Raw genomic sequence first — 18,555 nt, 5'->3', positions numbered from 1 at the left:
TACAATTATATACATGTTGTAACTAGATTATTCAACATGTTGTAAGTGTAGTGTTCATCATATTGTAACTGTTTTTAGTTACATAATACAATTAATTTGATTTTATTTTTTCATACTTGACTATGTTGCAACTGTAGTGTTCAGCATGTTGTAACTAAAGAGTTCACCATATTGTAACTAAAGTGCTTACCACTACTAAAGAATACTACAATTCATCATGTTGTACCTGCGATGTTCACTATGTTGTAACTATATGGATGTAACTACATTATAATTTTAAAATTTCATTAAAATATAGTCTTGATGGATCTTATTTTGTTAAACATATTTTTTCCAACAATATGCATCAAACAGATCGAGAATCAGATCTGTGGTTCTAGAGATATTGCATTTTAACGATTCGAATTAACAAAAGATTCTCTGCATGCAACACTCTGGCGGGTGGATGATGGGTGATGTGGTACAAGCTGGTTGACTGGCTTATGTTGTTTGGTGCATGTTGGAGGCTGAGTTGTAATTCAGAGTTGTAACTGGTTTACGTAATAAGTTGTAACTCGCAATTCTTCATATTGTAACTGACGGTTGCGGGATATGCGCAACGCGAATAGTAGCTACGTATAGGCGTAGAATAGCCTCGTCATATATATATATATTGCTCGCTAGACTGATTCTCGCTAGCGTGGCTGCGAGTCAAGCCAGCCGTCGGCGGAGACGTAGGAGAGGTCGACGAACTTGACGAGCTCGTCGCCGGGCAGCGCCTTGGTCCACGGCACCCGCCCCGTCAGGTTGGACCCCTGCCCCGTGCACTCCGCCTCCACCATCATCAGCGTGCCCCTGCATGCATGCATGCACAACAAACGATCGATCGATCAGATCGCCAAGAGACTAGGCGCCGACCAATCGAACGTGCCACCACTCACTCTCTGCCCTTGTAGTTCCAGGCGTCCCATCCCCGGCTGACGACGACGCCGGACATGGCCGTCCGGTAGAAGATGACCCTGGCGTAGCCCCGCCACGCGCGGCCCAGGTACGCCGGCGTCACGACCCCCACCGTGCACTCCTTGAACACGAACCCGCTCGTGTCCGCCTCGCTGCTCCGCCCCTGCGCCGTGACGAACCCCAGCCACACCGGCGTCCTCGCCGTCGATATCTCGCACCCCTGGAAGATGGACTGGCCGTTGCCGAAGATGAAGTCCATCTCGCCCTCGATGTAGCAGCTCTCGTAGTAGTGCCTCCCCGCCAGGTCGCAGAGGGTGTCCTGGATGCTCACGAAGCCGCACCCGTAGAACGAAGCCCGGTCGCCCGCCACCAGCGCCGCCACCGCCGGCGCGATCGACCCGTCCCCGTTGTACGTGTTCTGCGCGCGGCAGCAGCTCCACAGCCGTGCGTGCGTGACGGCCGGAGAGGGTAGAGTATAGACACAGAGACGACGAGACGGACCTTGAAGGCGATGTCGCGGGCCATGAAGTCGGTGGCGTACGCGGCGAACGTCGGGGAGCTGGTGGTGCCCGAGTCCCCACCGGCGTGGTCCGCCCACTCGATCGACGTCTGCTGCCTCCCCTCGCCTTCCAGCAGGATGAAGCTCTTGTTACTAGGTATGCTCAGCTTCTCACTTCATGGATGCAGAGACAATAGCACCAAAAAACAGAGCGAAATTAGCCTCTGCTTTCACGATGAACAAAAGAATGTCGACGTTTTTATAGATATAAACAAAATTGTTAAAATCTTGACATGAAAATGGAGGCAATTTGGATTAAGCCTGACATCTATAGCTACTATAATAATGGTCGGTTTTTCAGTGACAATCCATGTAGAACAAAAGCTAGAATGAACCTTTTTTTTTATCTAAACTGCACAGCCCAAGGGATGCATGGATTACTTACTTGTAGACGCCCGCAGCGACATGAACTCGGATCCACCGGTCGTTGCCGTACGGGACAGAGTCGACGGCGTCTTGGATGGACTTGAAATCGGCGCTTCCGTTCCGGTTGACATAGATGCTTCTCACCACGGTCCCTGCAGCGTCGCAACCTCGAGGTATGGCCATGGAAACTAGCACGGCGACTCCAATGGCTAGGGCCATTTTAGCCAATGGCCATAGCCCGAGCTCCATCTCACTGAAGAAACTAACCTAGCTACAGACGGGAGATCCAAATGGTGGCCAGAAGAAGAAGAATCGAGTAAATTTTGAGATATGCTATTATGAAGATTTTTTTGACCTACCTACCTCGTTCTTATTCTTCCTATTACCTTACACTTTCACACCACTTCTTCTCTTCCGTCAATCTAGTATTCATCGTTGCCGAGCGGTGCTTATGATCAAAGACCAGGTGTTCTCGCGTCGATGCATATTGCATCGCCAAGTAGGCAACATCTGTGTCGGCGGAGATTCTCCTCGGTGGGTCATCAAATATGGCCCCTGCTGCCACATCATTTTAGTCCCCACGAGAGCTGATGACAACAGGATCCGAAGAAAATGATTGCCCGAGTTCGTTTGGCGGCTGGATCTTGGAGTGGCGCCAGAGGCGAACCTAGCCCAAAAATCGAGTAGGGTATACTAGTGACTGAGACTTTACAATTTCAAGAAAAAAGACTAAGTCTACTGTAGTCTACTGAAAAATAAGAATCTGAGTGGGAGTCTGTGCTCTCACTGGCACATGTTAGGTTCGTCCATGGAATGACTGAATCCTATTGTTGATTTTAGTGGCAGAGTAGCTCGTTGGTATCACCTCTTATCGTCGGCCATGGGAAGGTGACATCAGAGATGAGCAAAAGAGCACGCGAAGATAAAAGGGAGAGAGAAGAGGATGAAAGAAGGATAAGAGTAATTGATTAAAAATCTTTATATTGGTATATCTTAGAGAAGAAATAAATTGTAATGATATGAGATAAATTGTAATAGCATCAGCTCGATTTTAATATTTATAGTGATATTCTTTCCGAGCAGATAAATTTGCAATGGTAGGAATCTAATTAATCCAATAAAAATGAGGAAAAAACCCCCGCGAAACTAAAAAACCGAAGAATAAGACCACCTTATCCCTTCGTCATCCTTCCCCGCCCACCTCGCTGCCCCCGTCCTCCTTCCCCACCCAAGTACGCCCCGTCGGCGCCGCCTCTCCCCCGCCACCGCACTGCCTCCCCCGAAACCCCCAACTCGCTGAGGCATCTCCGACGAGCTGGAGGCGACGATGTACGGTATGCTGTCTTCCAACATCCACGATGGGTTCCTGGAGGTATCGTGCGGGGGAGCTCGAGACTCCTCACCGCCGCCGACTACAACAACCTATGCCAGTGCGAGAACCTCGACGACGTCAAGATGCATCTCACCGCCACGGAGTACGGGCCCTACCTCCAGAACGGTGAGATACTCCAGTCTCCTTGGGTTCGGGTGGGGTGGGGCCGCGCTACCGTGCCGCTGCGCTGCTCGATCCGCCGCTGCTAGGGCGTGGCGATTCGCGATCTGCCCCATGCGAATTGCGATCGCGGTTGGGGATTTGGGAGGATGCGGCGGGCGAAGCACCGCGAGCTCGCCACTGACCAATGCACCCCCCACCGGAAATATCTTCTCGTCTGGCCGTGTCGAGGGGGCGGCAGCTACGCCGCAGCCGCCACGCACCAGCCCGATCGTGCTCGGATTCAACACCGGGCACTAAGGTCGCGGCAGCATCATGCGCGGCGGGGCGGAGGCCGAGGCACGGCTCCCGCAAGAAGTAGCATTGACGCCGCCGGCACTCCATTCCTTAGTAACTCATCGATGTCTCTGGCGAGCTGTCGGCGCGGCCGGGCATCAGTAGTGGTCTTCAGGAAGTGACTCGCGCCGGGAGTGAGTGCTACAAGAAGGGCTGGTATGGCGAGGTACTGTGCCCCGACAGCGCCTCATGCCGCGGCAACCGCGCCGCTGTGCTCATCGGGCTCGGCCGCCTGGCAGAAGTGCTCCGCAGGTGTGAGGGTGCCGTCCGCCTCCACCTGGCGCGCACGGCCTCCTCGCTGGTCTATGCCTCCGGTGAGATTCTTTTGCCTGGTTGTGCATGCTTGCTCCTGCTCTGGAATCCATATATCTCACTATCTCAGCATCTGGCCTTTCTGTTTCTGCTTTTCTATAAATTCCTTTTGTCTTGTTTATATGATTTAAGATCATTACAGTTATGATGCTGATCAATACCAGTTGTTCCATTACTTGTTTTCGAGGTAAAACCTCTGATCTTGTGATTACATGAGAATCATGGGAAAGTTTGTGTATTTAGTTGTTAGTATGTTGCAGTGAGTTAATGTGGCCTTAATACGATTTGTGTCACACAATGCAGCTGAGAGGGACTGCTTACCTGTATTATCCATTATTCTTTGACAACAATAGGCATAATCGGATATTTGCTTTGTTTTAGGACTGCTGAATTCATATGGAAATAAAAAATGTAATTTTCTGGGTGCTGCCACCTTTCTTATGCTTAGATAGATTTTTTTTTTTTGGCATTCTTCAGACAATGTATGGGTGAGAATTCCTTACTAACTGGCTTACAGCGACAATGGTACTAAGTTTCTATTGTATGATTACCAAACCTAAGGTACCTTCCTATTTCTCAATTTTTAAGTTCCAGTCACTCCATTCATTTCAGTTCAACTTCGTATAATAACACATAGCAAGATCTAAATTATGCTTTGTTGCTTTGTACCTGTTTGAAAACACCATTAATAAGTAACACGTATGGTATGGTGCGAGTAGCACAAGGGTGCGGCTGAGGAGCCAAGGCTAAGGCTGTGTCACATAAATTTTGTACCAAGTCTGTTTTTTTTTTTTTTGCCTACTTGTTGCATCAAATGGTAAGTGGAAATGATGACCCATTTTGCAGGAAATTGTGAAGGGGGCAAGGAGTGGAAAAATGGTTGAGGCCATGTTCTAATTAGCCTCACAAACGAGATGACAATTTTTCACGCTGACCATCTCTCACACATTGGAGGCCACAATGATTGTTGTTGCTGCTCCACCTCATCACACATTGAGGTCTGCAATAGCATTCCCGCCTCACTGAATCATCGTGTGCCATCTTGTTTGCTCCAATTTGTCCGAGTGATTCACTGTGGCTTGATGACCTTTTAGTTGCAATGGTTGATTTTTGAGGTGCAATAGATATAACACTGTGTAAAATAAATCATGCATCGTTTAAGTGACGCATTATGTAGCTGAAATTTATACAATATCTTCTGTGGTGGAGAATGGGTTTGCTAATCAGTTCTTGACTTTGCAGATTATGTCTTCATATGGTGTACAATACTAGTTTCATTGCTACGATCACCATGTGAAAAAGGTGATTTTAGAAATTCGGCGTCGATCCCGCCGATCTCCTCAACGCCGGCGGGCACCGGGGTTGGTGGAGATTGGGTGGATCAACGCCTGAAGCTTCTAATAAGGTAGTTTTAGTTGGTGTTAGTCTGTGGATTAGGTTTAGTTTAGTGTAGTTTTAAGGTCTGGTTGGCCCTATGATGGTTCCATCGGTTTTTGCTCTTCCAAGCCATCTCCGGTGAGGTTGTCGGCCTCGCCAACCTCTCCTATGGCGGTCATGGGAGGTATATGGTAATAGTTGTCTTGTTGAAGATGCGTTTGTTTGGGTTGCGACCGGGGTTTCTAGTGGAGTCGTCGTTGGCGATGTCCGACAGGTTGTTGTTCCTTCAAGCTGTTTATGGTGTCTTCTCCTCCGGCGGTGAAGTCCCCGGTGGCAGCTTCGTAAGGTTTATAGTCTCTCGTGTGAGTTTTCTTTTCTCAACTCGTTTCTGTTGGAGCTGGATGGATCTTGTTTCCCCTAGGTTGGGATTGGGCTCTGGGTCACTGATGTCCTCATCGATGATGCTGGCTTTTGGATCTGGGCTGTCGAGTTGCTCGACAGCGCCAGCGTTGTCCTCATCGATGATGCTGGCTTTTGGATCTGGGCTGTCGAGTTGCTCGACAGCGCCAGCGTTCTACTCTGCTACGACAACGAAGACGATGGCTGATATTTCTTCACCCGTTCCTTCGCATGCGAGAGCTCCTCAGCCGTGCCTAGTCGCATGCTTCTACTGCCGTTGATCAACAATGTTTGAGTCTTTGGTGTGTCCTGGTAGTGCTTGTGCTTCTCGTCACCATGAAATGCTCCAGTGACCGGCGAACTGAGAAGGTGGAAGACAGAGTATTTGTGTCCTCTGGTTGTAATTTTTATCTTTCTTGAGGACCTGTTTGTAAAACCTAGGGTGTACTGTTCAATGCTTCAATGAATATCCATCCACCTTTCGCAAAAAAAATAAATAAATGTCATGACCTTGTGCTTGTGCTGCTGTGCTGTGACACTGGAGTGATGCAGAGGCTGGAGATCCATGGCCCTTTGGTCTTGCAGATGCTCCTCACCTTTGCCCCCTCATCTTGTTCCCCTGGCCCTGTAAACTGTAGAAACTACCCTTTGCAGAGTCGTGTCTTGTAAATTATCTCGAGTTGATATGATCTATTAGGGTTTAAGCTTTATTCTGAACGATTGTTGACAAATGGTGTGACTTGACTGGTGGCATTTAGGAAGAGAAGTTGCTTCGTTAGTGATATCGTGTACTTGGATGAATTTTAAGAAATTTGGATGATTTTTTGTAACGCGGCTTAAGTGGAACTCTTCACAGTTTCCTTAACCTACTCGTCTGTCGGCGTCATGGCATTTGATGAAGGGCAATATCGTAATATTGTAAGAACTAAGAACCATCAATTCGGTGTCAGTGTCAAAGTTTTGGACTGGTCTTACGATAGTCAAACATAATTTTCTTAGCCTTCTTTAACTTAATAGTGATTCTCATATAAGATTTTAGGAGGATATTTAGCTTGAACAAACACCTCTCAAACGGCAGTATCCTTCCTTATTTCAAATTGCATAAAGAAAGTATGTCACGGTTGCAGACCCTAAATATATTTTCAGAAGAACATTGATTCAAAATAACTTAGACTGTTTGGAATGACTTGTTTTTTAAGTTGGCTTTTATACAGTTTAATGATAATCATTATATGTTTCAATGGTCTTTACATCAATATGGAAGATTCACGGTCCAATCGATGTATAGAGCTGTAATTAGTGAATTTGTCATTCCAAATAACTTATATCTTTGGGAGCTAAAATTATCACTAAAATTAAAGTGTTTTTATGGTTTCTTTTTAACGGAAAGACCCTAACCAAAGATAATTTAGCACAACGATGTTAGGAAGATAGTACCAAATGTTGTTACTGTCACCATGAGGAAACAATACAACATCTACTTTTTGAATGTCGTCCTGCTAAATTTATTTGGTGTGCTGTTCAAGTTACGTTTGGCTTAAATCTACCAACAAGTATCTCCAATAAGTTTGGTAACTGGCTTAATGGGATGAGTCAAAACTTATAAACCACGTTTTGGTTGGAGCTAGTGCTATTTGTTGGCTATTTAGTTAGGTCGAAATGATGCAGTATTTGACAAAACAAAAGTACATTCTTTCATGCATGTTCTTTTTAGGGGCACACACTAGATTCAGTATTAGTCTTTACTACAGAAGATAAAAAATTAGTCTCTTATAAAGGATGCATGTCGAAGATTAGAAAAAATATTGATGGAGATTTATGCCCGATTTGATTGGCGGTTTAGTAATAGACTTCGATCTTGACATGGACCGGCCAATGTCAAGTATTCTCTTGTTTTTTTATAATTTATTCGAAATGTCATGTGTTATGTCAAACTTTGTCATAATAAACGGCTACGTGCATAACTCTATGCAGAAGCTAGAATAAATTTTATCCCTTCGTCTAAAAAAAGAATATTGATCAGGATGGGAGTCTGAACTATTTTTGTGAGTAAAGAATTGAACAATATACATTTTTTATACCTAGAACACTACCCATGTTGGAACAACATTTTTGTGAGGAAAGAATTGAAGTTGTTCTTCTAAAATGAACTTATCTCGAAAGTGGCGTTTCACCTGTCCTCCAATAAAAAACGACAGTCGTGCACATACAGCATTGTTTTAATGGGAGGGCCATGACAATTTTGTCTACGGTAGTGCATTGCGGCAATAATTTTAGCTCGAGTGCTTGACCAACCCTCCAATAAAGATTGACTGATTAGGATTTTTTATTGCAAAATAACAGACAAAGAGGGAGAGAAAGAGCAAGTACATTTCAGCATCACCAGATCACCAGTAGGTCAGTTCAGTACATATCCCCAACCCTTAAGGGGGCTCATTATTCATCAGAACAAGAATCATCCGCCAAGTGAAGCAGGAATAAGGAGAGGAACCAAATCATCGATGGCGCACGCGAAAACAGGAACGTCTCTGCCGGTGCCGAACGTGCAGGCGCTCGCGCAGACTTGGAACGGATCAGGCGAGCAGGTGCCTGAACGGTACGTCCGGACGGAGGAGGTCAGCGCCAAGGAGGTCGTCGCCGGCTGCGCGATCCCAGTCGTCGATCTCAGCAGGTTGCTTGACCCGCGGTCGTTTGAAGAGGAGCTCGCGAACCTCGGGTCTGCCTGTCAGCACTGGGGTTTCTTTCAGGTACGTGAAGACGCCGATAACCACAAGCTGGTGGTTCATGGTGCATCCATTATATTCTGCACATGTTTTGACCATCTTCTCAAGTTAGTACTAGGATGATTTAGGCTCCGTTCAGAATGCGAGAAATTTGCCGAGCCTCGAGGAATAGAGTTGTTTACTATGAAATTCTGACGAAATCCATGCTTTCCAAATGGGAATTGTTAAGTTGTTGGTGTCACTCGCAAACGAGATGCAGCTCATCAACCATGGGGTGCCGGATGAGGCGATCCAGGACGTGAGGAGAGACATAGCCGAGTTCTTCAAGCTCCCGCTCGAAGCCAAGAAGGTGTACGCACAAGTACCGGAGTCCGGCCTCGAGGGGTACGGTCAGGCCTTCGTCGTCTCCGAGACGCAAAAGCTGGACTGGTCGGACATGATCTACCTCATGGTCCGTCCCGCGGAGTCACGGGACATGAGGTTCTGGCCCGCCCAGCCTCCGTCTTTCAGGTCGTGACCCATGGTGTGCGCCGGCCGCCCACTCCGTTTCTCTGATCCCTCCTGAGTCCTGACCATGCACGCAGCACGCCTTTTGCGTCGACCGTGGTTATTCACTTTCGATGATGTGCAGGAGCTCAGTGGATCGGTACTCGGCCGAGGCGGCCAACGTGGTGTCGTGCTTGCTGCGGTTCATGGCCGTGGAAATGGGCGTGGAGCCGGAGCGCCTCCTGGAGATGTTCGGGGGCCTGCCCCAGGCCATGAGGGTGAGCTACTACCCATCGTGCATGCGGGCCGGCGAGGTGCTCGGCCTGTCGCCGCACACCGACGCGTGCGGCCTGACGCTTCTGCTCCACGTCAACGACGTGCAGGGCCTGCAGGTCAGGAGAGACGATGGCAGGTGGCTCGCCGTCGACCCTCTCGACGGCGCATTCTTGGTCAACGTCGGCGATATACTGGAGGTAAGCACAGATATAGTGCATCATTTAGTGGCCGAAGGTTTGCGTACAAGGAAAAACCGAATCGATGTCCTGAACCACATGTAAATTATTGCACCGGGGGCGGTAGTCACCGCGTGTCTACACTGAACACTAAACTCGTACGTGGCGAGCTAGATAAATATTCAAAATTAGGCAATATATATATGAGTGTGTTTGCTGAAATAGGTAATATGTTGTCGTATTTACAATTTTAGTATTCATATTTGATATATTATTTATCAAAATGGAATTTCGATACACCGTATATCGAAAAATCACGTACCCAGTCATATTCGGCACATCGTGTATCGAATATGGACTATAGTGCTATATTCGGCACACCATGTACCGAATATCAACCGTGTTCGGCATATTGTGTGCCGAATACGGGCTACAGTGCCGTATTCGACACACGGTGTGCCGAATATGGCATTTACCTGTCGTGGGGTCACTAATTCGGCACACGGTCATATTTGGCACACCGTGACGAATACAGCACTGTAGCCCGTATTCGACACTCTATGTGCCGAATATAGTTGATATTCGGCACACGGTGTGCCGAATACGGGTTATAGTGCCGTATTCGTCACACGGTATACCGAATATGGGTTTTTCGATGTACGATGTACCAAAAATCTATTTTCAGTAAATAATACACCGAATACGAATGCTAAATGTGTAAATACGATAACATGTTATCAATTTCGATAAATACACTTATGTATATCGTCTAATTTTGAATTTTTACCCGTGAGCTATTGCTATTTGCAGATCCTAAGCAACGGGAGATACAGAAGCGTGGAGCACAGGGCCGTGGTACACCCGGACAAAGAGCGCATCTCGGCGGCGATGTTCCATCAGCCGTGCCGCGACACAACGGTCGGCCCTCTGCCGGAGCTCGTGAAAGACGGCGGCGTGGCGCGGTACAAATCGGTGAGCCACGCGGATTTCATGAAGCGCTTCTTCTCGAAGAAGCTCGATGGACGAAGGAACCACCTCGACTACTACAAGATTTAGTTGGCTTCCGATTTCCCAGCAGCGAAAATGAAATGTCGGATGGATCAACCACACGCAACCCTGTCCTCCGGTTAATGATGTGTCGATTACCTTTGAAAAATAAAAAAAGAACTTTGTGATGGATGCATGATAAAATGAATGCAAAAATTGATTTCATAACACCCAAAGATTATGTGTTCAGTTATTTACCACATAAGTGAATTCGGTACACTTTTGTTATTTTTTTTCATTCCGTTGGGAGGGTCATTTGGTTCGATTCTCTCGGTCCTGGGTTTGGTGCTGAGCTCGGAATTTTTGTTCGGTTGCTCTATAGGTAGAGTTAGCCTATTTATAATCTCCAATAAAGACCAGGGCTATGACAAATTAAATAGGCTTTAAAAAAAAAAAGAAAGAATTCGGTACACTTTACCACCGAAAGATCCCACAGTTCAATTACTTACTACCCTGTCCGCTTGAGTCTACCCTGTCCGCTTGAGTCTAACGGAATTAGTTGTCACTATTTTGCCTCAGCCGAATCGATTTAGTCCTCTCCTTGTTATGATGCGTTCTATGGTACAATTGTATCATTTATTCATTTTGCAAATTTCTTCTGCAAAATTACGGTTTGTTTTGTGGTACAAGTTTTAAGGCAGCTGAAATGTCCAAAATATCACTTGTTACTGAAAGTGAGCATCCACCAGCAGTGTGCACTATGGAATAAGGATTTTTTTTTTTTTTTGGTTTGGTAGCATAGGAAGATCCCTAGATATGTACCACTGAAGGCGCAACAGTTAAATTTAATACCACCCAAATTTATCACTCCTTACTTTTATATCGTGAATCTGCTACCCTGGGTGCTTCATTACCATGGCTCATGTCTTCTTCAATTCATTCCGAAACAAAGCCAACCAACACTAAGAGCCAACCCTCAATGGCTACTGCTCCTCCTCCACCCCAAAATCGGTGTCACAAAACCCTAGGAAGTAAAACAAAAGGAGGGCAAAGAAGACTGCAAGCAACCTCACTGAGAGACAGAGAGGTAGGTCGGGATTTGGAGACGATGTGGGAAGAAAACAGCAGACTATTTTTAAGTGAGCAAAACAAGAAAAAAAATGCTTCATTCCAGTTTCGTGCATTCTGCTCGAGTCTTCTAAGATGATACTTGTGACAAAAACTAAAAATTGGATATCTATACATTATTCTAGGTAAAAAAATTCAAATACGATAAATTATTAATTGATTAGGATTTCATAATGAATAATTAAAGAATTACTAAAAATATAATATATCCTAAGTAGGGTACCATTGTATATATATCTATTACCTCATACGGTAGGATTAATAACCGCCATGAGGTAAATAAGGTATGTACGAATATTATAGATAGTTCATCGTGTTTCACACATAAACTATCTATAGATAGAAAAAAATCCTATAGATAACACAATCTGATAAGGGTGCGTTCGAGACTCCAAATATGCTATGCCTTTTTGACCCAACTATATAAGGAGGGGATCAGGTACTTCAAGAGAGAAGAAAGGAGGCCAGGACAAGCCACACACAAAGATGAAAATATATGCAATACGGGTCGGATACAAGCAGAAACAAACCATTGATTGAAATCCACAATATATTTAAGACACAATTAGATTTATCCAACAAAGAGTTTCATGATTTAGAACATGAGAGGACTTACCGAGATTCATAAAAATAGATCTAGGACACATCCTCATCAAATTATCTTCTTTTAAGATGAATCACAGTAACAGAAGATGGAGAATCATTATTCTAAGGGTGGCTTGAACCTATATAAAATCTCGAGTCATCTTTCATACGGATAGTTGATGAATCATATATCTCTAATTCCAATAAATATTTATATAATTCATTTTACATAAAGCGACTTAAGAGTGCCCATTTGAACTCATCGCAGTTGTCTGTGGACTGTGGGCTCTCAACCTAGCCGTCTGTCAGTTTTTTGAAAATGGAAGCTTGCTCTCTGTATTGGAGCGTATTGGTTTTCTAAAATGGACAAGTTTATGCCTGAAAGTGATCTCGCACCCGCCCAGATCTGCACATGAATATTTAATTTGTCGATGAGAGCCATGGCGATTTCGTCTACGGGCAATACATTTTGACTGGCAGTCTGGCACAATGACCAGCCAAGCAATTAATTAATTGGAGTGCTTGAGTTGAACAACCATCCTATAGATTTATTTGACTTCTCCAGTTCTCCTTATCCTCTTGAGACAATATTAGGATTTAGATGAAAAAAATAAAACAAAGAGAACGAAGCTGATTATGCTTTTTTATACGCCGTTTTAGCATAGTCAGTGTGATAACAGTCACATTCGCGTGTGATATGAGTGTGATATGCATACTATGCGTGTGTCTTTCTTTTTAATTAGAAAAAAGTGTTATCATCATCCGTGCATATTCCTTGACAGGCTCGGGAGTCGGTCATTATAGAAGAGAGAATTTTTACGGTAGTCAACAATTAATATGGATCATCAAATTCTTTAATTGGATAATTTGGATCAATCTAATAATAGTTTCCATCATCTCCTGTATCATGATATCATCTATGAGTATCATAGAAGTACTATTAGAAAATAAAATGAGTTACAAACTTATAAATAATTAAAATAAAATAGGATAAAATAGTAATCAAAATTTTGAATCATTTTTTATAGATTTATATCGACTGGTTCATTATGCGCTACGGTGATTCATCGTGCTAGGTTCATTGTGCGCTGTGGGACGTTCTCGCCGGAGTACATCGAGGGGGCCGATACGCGTGTGACTCTAATATATTATAGGGAAAATTCCTTATTTACAATAAATTTTTTTCACTCTTCCCTCTACGTCACTGCAAAAAAAAACGAAGCTACCTTGATGGCCAAAGTTACTGTTTACCATAACTGTTCACATGTACTATTCATTGCACGGTGTGTTTCTCCAAAATCAGTAGTCTTCTGTTTCTTAAAATGCTAATTTTTTTTACATGTTTCATATTCCATATTCAAACCATTTTAATTAGATTCACTAAAAAGTATGGATAGAATTTGAACTAATTTTTTTTTAAAAAGTTACTTTTATAAATTCTAACAATTGTTAGGCCTCAAATAAATCCTAAAAATCTGAAAAAAAATCACTAATATTCTTCTTATGTGATGGAATAATTTTTAAAATTATTTTCAGTCCTATATTATATGGTAAAAAAGTGAGTTACTTTGTAATACTCTATTTACATGTAATTTTTATCATCACAAAGGAACTCATTTTTTCATAATATAACCTAGGGATGAAAATAATTTTAGAAATTATTCCATCATATAAGAAAAATATTAGAGATTTTTTCATATTTTTCGGATTTTGAGGCCATAACAATTGTTAGAAGTTATAAAAGTAGTTTTTTTTTGGAGAATTTTAGTTTAAATTTTACACATGATTTTTGGATGAATCTAATTAAATGAGCTGCACATGAATTATAAGATATGTAAAAAAAATTCTAGGATTTTCGAGAAATAAAAGATCACTGATTTTTGGAGAAACAAAAGACTACTGTGACCTTGAACAATACCGGTGATCAGTAACAATGAACTGTGAATTTCGACGGCAAACATAATAGTGGCAGGGAAGGAACGAAAAATTAAACCGATGATAGATAAGGAAGTTTGTTTTTTAGAGTGAAGAGCGAAAATTTTTGATGGCAAATAAGTAGTTTGCCCTATATTGTAATGGATTCATCTTTTCCCATACTACGGAAAGCATTTGTGGTGATGCAAATTGTGAGACCATTGAAACTGTTCTCATTTGTAAATCATCTAGTTTCATAGCTTTCTTTACAGTACTTGGGATACCAAAATTCGTTACAGCTATAACTAGCGGTACTTCTTGGCACCTTACCTTCCAAGGATGGTAAATAACTCTTTTAGTTGAAGCAGATGAAATTTCAATCAAGTATTGAAAATTTGACCCATCAGATATGCATGGTGATTATTATGTCGATTTGTATGGTGTTTTTTTGGATAGGATTACTGTCTAACAAATGGCAGAAATTGTAAGGTTATTGCCGCAGATTTAGTTTTTTTTAACAAGAATGTATTTTGCTTTTAGTTCAGCCAATTCAGCTGTTGACCTTTACCGACTACAGGCCAAGCATAAAGACACAGGATTGGTCACAGAAGGAAAAGCTGAACAAAACTGTTAGGCAGGCACGTTACACATGCACTAACGTGCATGCCTTCCAGCAGAGGGGAGCTCACGCTGAAAGAAAGGCGCAAAATCAGCCCAGCAGCAAGCAAGGAAAGCCAGCGCAGCGGCAAGCAAGGAGAGCCAGCCAACGTATGAAGGAAAGCCAGCGCATGGAGGAAATTAAGGATTGGACTTTCCATGTTTAGCTAGCCTGTGTTTTGGCATGTATTTCCGCTGCACTCTGTACTACAAATATCCTTGCATTCCAATGGAAATAGCAAGTGCAATTTTCTAATTGCCTTCATGGTATCAGTGAAGTTCCGATCTTGAGCTCTACACCTCCTTTCTGCCCCCATGGCACCAACCGATCCAACTGATGTCGCGGCTGAGGCCGAGCGCCTCACTGCTAAGTCTGAGCGCAGCGCCCAGGCTGCCCTTTGGGCGCAAGCCGTCGCTGTGCCCAGCATCAAATCAGTGGTGCCCCTCACCCTTGACCTCCACTCCAATTACTCCCAATGGCGTGATCTCTTCGAGGTCGCCCTCTTCACGTACGCCCTCGACGACCACGTCGCCACCCCGCCGCCGCCTGCACTTGACGCCCAGTGGCTTCGTCTCGATGCTCTATTTCGCAAGTGGCTCTACGGCACTATCTCCACCGAGCTCCAAGCCATGGTGGCTGCACCCAAAGCCCATGCCGTCTGGACAAACGTCGAGGCCATCTTCCGCGACAATGCCGATACTCGCGCCATCCTCCTCGAGGCCGAGTTCTACGGACTCCAACAGGGCACCATGTCCGTTGGCGACTACTGCAGGCGCCAAAAGGCGCTCGCGGATGAGCTCATCGCCATCGGCATGCCCATCGTCGACAAGAACCTCGTCCACAACGTCCTGCGGGGACTCAACGTGCGTTTCAGTCACATGCGCACCCTTCTGTCCCTGCAACGCCCGTTGCCCTCCTTCGCCCAAGTGCGCTCCGCGCTCATGCTTGAGGAGCTCTCCTCCAGCCCGTCCGACGCCTCACCTCCATCCGTCCTCTACTCCAGCACTCGTGGCGGCAGCAAGGGCAAAACCGGCGACACCAGGTCCTCTGGCGGCTCCTCCAACGCCTCCCGACTCGGACAAAGCAATGGGGGCGTGTCTGGCGGACAGCAAGGTGGCGGCAACCGCTACTCCTCCGGCGGGAACGGCAACTCCAACAACCGTTGTCGCCGTGTCAGCAACGGCGGCGGTGGCATCGGTGGTAGGGCCCAGAACACCACCAACAACGCTGCGCCATGGCCGTCCATGCAGAACCCATGGGCCGGCTCGATCCGCATGTGGCCCGGTCCACCACGGCCTTCTGGACAGGGCCTTCTCGGTCCAGCGCCTCCTGGTGCGTTCACTGCCGCTCTTCCCCCGGCTTCTCTGGCGCCGTGGCAAGGTGCGCCCTGGCAAAGTGCATCATGGCAGTCCACCGCTGCTCCTGGGTCATCATCCACACCACCCCACTCCTGGGATCAACAGCAGCTAATGCAAGCTTTCAACACCATGTCACTCACGCCCCCCTCCTCGGCGGACTGGTATATGGATTCGGGTGCATCCACACATATGACTTCAGAGCATGGTAACTTGATGTCCGTCTCTCCCCTCTCTTCCACCTCCTCCTCCATATGCTATTGTCGGCAATGGGTCTCATCTCCCTATCACCCATACTGGCAGCACTTCTATTCATACGCCGTTTTGTACCTTCAATCTTAATAATGTTCTTGTCACTCCTAACCTTGTCAAGAACCTTATTTCCGTTCGTCAATTTACCATTGACAATCATTGTTCCATCGAGTTTGACCCCTTTGGCCTTTCTATAAAGGACCTTCGAACCAGGAACGAGATCGTCAGGTGCAATAGTAGAGGTGACCTCTATCCCTTCCATTGGCCGCAGGCTACTCCAAGTGCCCTCTCCACCACCACTCTGTCCGCTACTTTGTGGCATCGTCGTCTTGGTCATCTCGGCAACCAAGCTCTAACACAACTTTGCAGCCAGTCTATCATTTCATGTAATAAACTCACAAAAGACACCTTGTGCCATGCGTGCCAATTAGGTCGGCATGTTCGTCTTCCATTTTATCTTTCTTCCACTCACACAAATAAATCTTTCGAGTTGATACATTGCGATCTTTGGACATCACCTATTCCTAGCATTTCCGGTTATAAATATTATCTTGTTATCCTCGATGATTTCACACATTACTTGTGGACTTTTCCCCTTCGTCACAAGTCCGAAGCTTTTGACACACTCCGCAATTTCTTTGCGTACGTCCACACTCAGTTCTCCTCCACTGTCCGGAGTATCCAGTGTGACAACGGTGGCGAATTCAACAATCGCGCCATGCGTCTTCACCTCCTCTCCCATGGCGTTGCACTCCGCATGTCATGTCCTCATACCTCCCAGCAAAATGGTAAAGCCGAACGTGTCATTCGCTCTACCAACGACATCCTCCGCTCCCTTCTATTCCAAGCTAGCATGCCGCCGTCTTACTGGGTTGAGCCCTCCACACCACCACCTACCTTCTCAATCTCCACCCCACCAAAGCTCTCAAGTTTGGTACACCCTATCAAGCCCTCTTTCTCACTCATCCAAATTACTCCGATCTATGAGTCTTTGGTTGTCGGTGTTACCCCAACCTCTCCGCGACGGCACCCCATAAGCTTGCCCCGCGTTCTGTGTCATGTGTCTTCCTCGGATACCCGGCTAATCACCGCGGTTACCGCTGTCTTGATCTATCTACAAACCGCATAATCATCTCTCGTCATGTCACTTTTGACGAATGCTCTTTTCCCTTCTCTGAGCAGTCCCACCCGCCTGTTCCTACCGACTTTGACTTCCTCTCTGTCGCCACGGCACCACCAGCTCCTATTCCCATCGCTCGTCCCGTAGCTCCTCCTGCCGCAGCACCGCATCTACCTCTCCCTGCACCCCTGCAGCTACTCCCGCCCAAACACCAGCGCCCACTGCTGCATCCGCCCCTGCGGAGAGTCCAGTGCCTCTCTCGCCGGCCCATGCTCCTCAGTCGGCTGCTGAGTCAGCCATCCCTATAGCAGATCCGGTCCCAGCTGCACCCATTCCTCCCACCGCTCAGCCCATCACTCCTGTTGTCAACTCCCACGGCATGACGACCCGCGGCAAGCATGGTTTCCGGCAGCCCACAGAAAGGCTCAATCTGCATGTGGCTACCCCCTCCCCTCTACCACGGACATACTGCGCCGCACTTAATGATGAGCATTGGCGTCTCGCCATGCAAGATGAGTTTGACGCCTTGTGCAGGAACAACACATGGGAGCTCATTCCACGTCCGGTTGGTGCTAACCTTGTCACCGGCAAGTGGATTTTCCGACACAAGTTGAAGCCCGATGGCTCCTTGGATCGGTACAAGGCACGCTAGGTGCTCCGTGGCTTCTCTCAACGTCCCGGCGTCGACTTCGGCGAGACCTTCATTCCAGTCGTCAAACCGGCCACCGTGCGCACCGTCCTCACCATCGCGCTCTCAAATGGTTGGCCGGTTCACCAGCTGGACGTCAACAACGCCTTCCTCAACGGCACTCTCGCCGAGACGGTCTACTGTCAACAACCGTCCGGCTTCGTCAATGTCGAGCGTCCCACACACGTCTGCCGCCTCAACAAGTCACTCTATGGCCTCAAGCAGGCACCTCATGCCTGGTTCAGCCGCATCGCCACCTTCCTCGCGTCCGTCGGCTTCCTCACCTCCAAAGCTGATCCATCACTATTCATCTATCGACGGGGCACGGACATGATGTACTTACTCCTGTACGTCGACGACATCGTCCTCACGGCCTCCTCCACGACACTCCTTCACCAGGTGATCGAGTCCCTCTACCGCGAGTTCT

The 18,555-nt window shown here is 46.3% G+C and overlaps 1 protein-coding gene, 1 long non-coding RNA gene and 1 pseudogene across 3 annotated transcripts; 2 read left to right on the top strand and 1 right to left on the bottom strand.

The window, feature by feature from the left end:
• Positions 1-661: 661 nt before the first annotated feature.
• Positions 662-2,113, bottom strand: LOC133887991 (probable pectinesterase 29; annotated as a pseudogene).
• Positions 2,114-2,927: 814 nt separating this feature from the next.
• On the top strand, positions 2,928-6,298 carry LOC133910803 (uncharacterized). The gene is made up of 2 exons (XR_009908554.1): positions 2,928-4,006; positions 4,482-6,298. It is a non-coding gene; the product is annotated as an uncharacterized LOC133910803 (long non-coding RNA).
• Positions 6,299-8,042: 1,744 nt separating this feature from the next.
• On the top strand, positions 8,043-10,656 carry LOC133887982 (2-oxoglutarate-dependent dioxygenase 11-like). Of its 2 annotated transcripts, none has more exons than XM_062328057.1 (4): positions 8,043-8,527; positions 8,763-9,013; positions 9,135-9,462; positions 10,252-10,656. In XM_062328057.1, the coding sequence occupies exons 1-4, from the start codon at positions 8,282-8,284 to the stop codon at positions 10,495-10,497; spliced, it is 1,071 nt and encodes a 356-aa protein (XP_062184041.1). In that variant the 5' UTR covers positions 8,043-8,281; the 3' UTR covers positions 10,498-10,656. The 2 variants fall into 2 exon arrangements, with proteins under 2 accessions (XP_062184041.1, XP_062184031.1); XM_062328047.1 differs by having other exon boundaries at positions 8,733-9,013.
• The last annotated feature ends 7,899 nt before the right edge of the window (positions 10,657-18,555 follow it).

Source organism: Phragmites australis, chromosome 1 (genome assembly GCF_958298935.1).
Source record: "Phragmites australis chromosome 1, lpPhrAust1.1, whole genome shotgun sequence".
NCBI lineage: Eukaryota > Viridiplantae > Streptophyta > Magnoliopsida > Poales > Poaceae > Phragmites > Phragmites australis.
The sequence above is the reverse complement of the archived record's forward strand: the minus strand, read 5'-3'. Positions and strand labels throughout refer to the sequence as shown.

Coding starts and splice junctions, on each gene's coding strand:
- LOC133887982 (XM_062328047.1), top strand. CDS start 8,282: ATGGCGCACGCGAAAACAGGAACGTCTCTGCCGGTGCCGAACGTGCAG. Junction 8,528..8,732: donor AGCACTGGGGTTTCTTTCAG/GTACGTGAAGAC, acceptor GGAATTGTTAAG/TTGTTGGTGTCACTCGCAAA. Junction 9,014..9,134: donor GCCCAGCCTCCGTCTTTCAG/GTCGTGACCCAT, acceptor GATGATGTGCAG/GAGCTCAGTGGATCGGTACT.